Source organism: Sceloporus undulatus, chromosome 7 (genome assembly GCF_019175285.1).
Source record: "Sceloporus undulatus isolate JIND9_A2432 ecotype Alabama chromosome 7, SceUnd_v1.1, whole genome shotgun sequence".
Taxonomy (NCBI): Eukaryota; Metazoa; Chordata; class Lepidosauria; order Squamata; family Phrynosomatidae; genus Sceloporus; species Sceloporus undulatus.
In genome coordinates, this window is record NC_056528.1 from 27,465,580 (window position 1) to 27,470,510 (window position 4,931).

The 4,931-nt window shown below is 42.5% G+C and overlaps 1 protein-coding gene across 2 annotated transcripts in view; it reads right to left on the reverse strand.

Annotated features, from left to right (window-relative positions):
* The window catches only part of EFNA2 (ephrin A2), a 232,804-nt gene extending 229,322 nt beyond the window's left edge, over nt 1–3,482 (reverse strand). Inside the window, exons 1-2 of one of the 2 annotated variants that reach the window (XM_042480245.1) lie at nt 3,066–3,482; nt 1,197–2,121 (exon numbers count right to left, since the gene is read on the reverse strand). In XM_042480245.1, coding sequence (XP_042336179.1) covers nt 1,197–1,318 — 122 coding nt within the window. In that variant the 5' untranslated portion in view covers nt 1,319–2,121; nt 3,066–3,482. Of the gene's footprint in view, nt 1–1,196; nt 2,896–3,065 lie in introns of those variants that run through there. The other variant, XM_042480244.1, reaches the window with a different exon arrangement.
* Nucleotides 3,483–4,931: the final 1,449 nt, after the last annotated feature.

Sequence of the window (4,931 nt, forward strand, 5' to 3'; positions counted from 1 at the left end):
CAGATGTAAAACAGCTGCTCAGAAATATATATATATATATATATATATATATATATATATATATATATATATATATGGACATACACAGATAGATGGATATAGGCATATACGCACAAACCCACATACATCCACAAACACTGTTTATTCTTTCTCAGCCCTGAACAAACTGTTTTCTATCAGGGTTTTTTCAGGGGAGGTGCAGAATCAGAAGGGGGGGAAATAGTTTGCCATTGCAACTTATACAACTTTGCCTTAAATCGACCAACAGATATGTGAAATGCAAACAGTACCCACCATCCTCAGCCTGGAAGAAGCAGACTTTTAGACGTCTAATTTAGAGTGGGATGAGAGAAAAGCGGGCTTTTTACAATGTTGGTGTTACTAAGATAAGAGGAATGGCCCCATCCCCTCAAAGTTTGATTGGAAAAACGTGGGAGGCATTTTCTTTCTTTCTTTTAAAAAGAGGCCACATCTGTCTGCTAAACATTTCCAGTCCAGGGTTTTCTGCACAACATTCACTGTAGTATGAGAAGGTACATCTGTGGACTCACGATCTGCTCTCTTGAACAATGCGAAGATCAAGAATAAACAGGCTAAATGCTATTCATGGTAAAGGAAGGTAAAAAGACAGAGAGCGACAAGGCTTAGATAGCATCTGTCTCCTGACTGAAGGACTGAGGTGTTTGATCATCTCTTTTTGTCCCTGAGCCAAACTTGGGTGATCTGGACTTTTCCCCTTTATCTAAATTACTAGCAGGTAACTTTTCTCAAGTCTGTGCCAGATTACCTTGCTGTGGTCCTTCGTTTTTTAAAATATAATATACAGACAGCTACATGTTTTATATCCTTTCCCCATCACTCTGTTTGCATGGGGACATACATTACGACATTGAAGATGCATGGGGTGGGGTTTTTAAAAATCTGGGAAATTTTTAAAAACCCACACAAAAGACCCACCCTCAAAGAACAGAAGACAAAAAGTCAAAGCTCGGAAAAGTTTGGACTTTCCTCCCAGATTGTCGGACCCTATGGACCCTATGGAAAGAGATATGGAGGACAACGCCTGGGTACTCCGCAGGGTACAGCCGCACCCACCTAAGGCTCACAGACACGGATGAAACAAGTTTCCAACAGTCCCAAGCTTGGGCCGCGTTGGAGCAAGATGTGCCTTGAAGCTCGGCGCATGTCCACCTTACCTGGGGTTGCTTTTGTTCCAATACACCGCGTAGCGATCCGATATCACTTTGCTGCTGTCGTCCGTCCACACGCAGACCCCGACCAGGGTGACAAGCAAAGCAGCTACCTCCAATTGCGGCATCGTACCGGATTTTCGCCTCCTCAGTCCCCTTCTTTTTGTCTTCTTCGCCCCTTTGCTCTGACAATTTTTAAAATGATGGTGAGCTCTTTGTTATCCTTTCCTCAAGCTTTGCCTTTAGGAACAAAGTAGCCAGTACATTTTTCCCCTTTATGGCTGGGATTTTTTTCCTTGCAAAGGTGGCCTGGGGGGGGGGTCATCCGGAGTGGTTCCCCCCCTTACCAACCCACAGTCGTCTGTGGGTTTTTGTTTTTGTCTTTTCTTCCTTCGTGATGCAAACTCAGTGCACCCCCCCAAAAATGCACACCCCTAATTCATTCCATTCCACAAAGAACCCATTGCTCAGGCGCTCTTTGGACCGCCTTACAAAACACGGGCCACAAACATCCCAGTTAGTCAAGTCTATCTATTACAAACCAGCCCTTGGATGTGTTTGCAAGAGTGTCCAGGATTTGATGCCACAACCCGCGGGGAGAGTTTGAAGAACCGATGAGCGTGGGGTGTTTTTTCAGTCCATACGTGAACCCAATCTATCCACTTCTTCACCTTTTTCTCCAACTCCTCATAGGCACTGAAGAGAAGTCATCTCCCAAAAAGGCCAGGAAAAGAGAAAGGAAAATGTTCAGTCCGAAGGGAGAAAGATAGTCAGGAACCTGGAAAAAAGATGCAGCCACTGTAGACCGATTCTGGTCATCTCCAAAGGACTGTCCCAGTATTCCTCTATCCTCACAGTCTTGCAAAGAAAGAGAAATCGACTCAGCCAGCAAAGTTTGGTTTTGTCTTTCTTCTCTGGGATTCGGTCATGCCTAGGATAGAATTAAAACCAAAGGGGGGAAAAATCCATTAAAACAATTCCTGATTTCCACACCAAGAGCAGGTTTTATTTCATCTTATTCACAAGCCTTCTCCAAATTGTGTGCTACAGAGTCCAGGAAGCGAGTTCCCAACCAAGAGATCGATTTTTGTCCCATTAAAACATAAAATAAAATCTCTCTCCAAAAAGAAACCATTAAGAAAGGCGAGGGAGAGAAACTCCAAGACTCAAAACATACAACTTGATCCCAAGTTTTGTTTCTCAAAAGAAAAGGAAAAGAAGGGGGGGAAAAGCTGCCTTTCAAGTTATTTCTCTGCTTCTGCTCCTGGTTTGGATACTTTTCCCTTCAAAAATAAAATAAAGGCATATCAATCAATCAATAAAATAGAAGGTTGAGTTTTAAAATCCAAGATTTTTTTCTTTATATAAAGGGGGAAAAATCTGCTTCTCCTTGCAACCTGCTCCGATAGATTTTATTAAAAATCACGATAGGTTTCTTGCTTGGAAACCAGACACGAAAAAGCAGCAAAACCCCACTTTTCCCCTCTTTTCTCTCTCCTCGACACCCTCCTCCTTCCCTCTCTTTTGAAAAAATGCAACCCAAGAAGCTCTCTTTGCAAAGAAAGAGGAGTGGAGGAGAAACAGAGCCGATATTCCAAGTGGAAAAAAGAAAAGAAAAGAAAAGAAAGTGGAGGGAGGGGGGGTAGAAGACGAAAAAAGGGGAGGGAGGGTCTCTAATCCATCCATCTACACACAGACACACACAAACCCACAACCCACACACACACACACAGCCGAGACCAGATGCCTTCCCCTCTTCCCTCCTCCTCCTCCTTCTCCACTCCATTTATTTATTTATTACCCTGCTTGCAAACGCATGCATTTCCACGGGGATCCTGCATTTAATTGAAAGCAAAAATAAAACATGCTCCCCACCTTTTAATATAGATATATAGATATATTTCCTTTTATTCCTCTTTTTTTGTTCCGGTACAGCAAATTGGGGAGGAAAAAATGGTATTTTTTTTTAAAGGACAGTCAAAACAAGGGACAAAATTCTCTTCCTTTTATTTTTTCCTTTGCAAAATTCTGTTTGCAAAATTCTGTTTGCAAACCTCGCTGCTGAGCTCTTTGGAGGGAAGGAAAGGAAGGAAAGGAAGGGGGGGGGAAGAAATGCTGGTTTTATTCTAATTATTCCTCCTTCTCCTTTCTTTTCCCCCTCCCTCCTTTTTCTCCCCCTCCTTTGAATAGCTCTTTTTTCCTTCCCCTTTCCCTTTTTGTCTACTGTTGCAACAGACACATTGTTACCACTTGGTCAATCGCCCCAAAGTAACCGCTTGCTCCTGCCTTCCTCTGCTCCCACCCTCCAAAGCCCACCACCCAAAAAGGGGGTGGGGCTCTCCAAAGCTCCACCCCCTCCACCAGGGTGATTGGCAGGCTGTGCTTAGCCCTGCCTCCCTCATCCAATGGGCGGGGCTTCCTCCCTCTCTTTCCAGATCTATTATTGAGGAGGGAAAGGGGGGCTTGGGGAGGAAGGAAAGGGCCATGCAATGGGGAGAATGCTCTTTCCAAAGGGACTTTTCCTTCCCCAGAAAAAGCAGCCAGGAGTTGAACAAGAATAATATTCCCTAGTCCTTTTCCTGGTATTATTGCAGCCAAGGATTGCATGGTTTTTCTCTGTTGCCTCCTTATTTTATCTTGTATTACAGTGGACCTTTGTTATCTGCTGAGGTTTGGTTCCAAGATCCCCCCATGGATAACAAAATCCGTGGATGCTCAAGTCCCATTAAATATAATGACAAAGCAAAATGGTGTCCCTTAGGAAAAAATGGGAAATCAAGGTTTGATATTTGAAATTTATACTCTTTTTGAACATTTTCAAACCATGGATGCTTGAATCCGTGTATTAAAAAGGTCCATGTATAAGAAGGGCTGACTGTACTATCTATTGTTTTACATATATTTTGTAGAATGAATGCCATTGGCAGGTTTCATTTTTAGCGATTTTATTGTCTGTATGGACAGCACTATGTAAATCTACAGCTCTATATAAATAAAGCATAATAATAATAATAAATCTCCCCACCCCCTTCTTCTAAGATTACACTCATCCCTCCACATTTGCGGCTTTGATTATCCACGGCTTTGCTTAATATGTTCTCTCTAGGAATATCTAAGTCCTCCAGTGCAACTCTATGGTCAACTTTAACTAAAAGTTGCACCAAGAGACCTAGAGATTCCTAGAGAGAATACTCTACTAGGTCTTTGTAACTCCTCCAACGCAACTCTATGGTCAGTGTCTACCAGATGTTGTAGAATCATAGAATTATAGAGCTGGAAGAGACCCCAAGGGCCATCCAATCCAACCCCATTCTGCCATGCAGGAACTCTCAATCAAAGCATCCCCGATTCAGGACTCTCATGATGCCTGCCAAGTTTACTGGCATAAAAGCCCCTCCTTCCTAGAAAGAATAAAACTTATTAGGTTGGAAAGAAGTTATTCTCTCTCTTTCTCTGATAGTATCCAAAAATGCAGATGCAATTGGAAAGAGTTAAGCTTTTTTCCCCTTTCTCCCCCTTTTCTTTGATTCTATCCAAGAATCATATTATCTTCCTACGTTTATTTGTATAAATCAATCCCCTTCCATTCAATTTTTTTACGCATTTGGGAAAAGGTGATCCTCATTTTTATCTCTTTCTTTTTCTCATTGGATTTCCCCCTCCAAAGCTGCATCTGCACTGTAGAAATAATCCAGTTCGACATCACTTTAACCGCCATGGTTCAGTGCTATGGAATGCTGG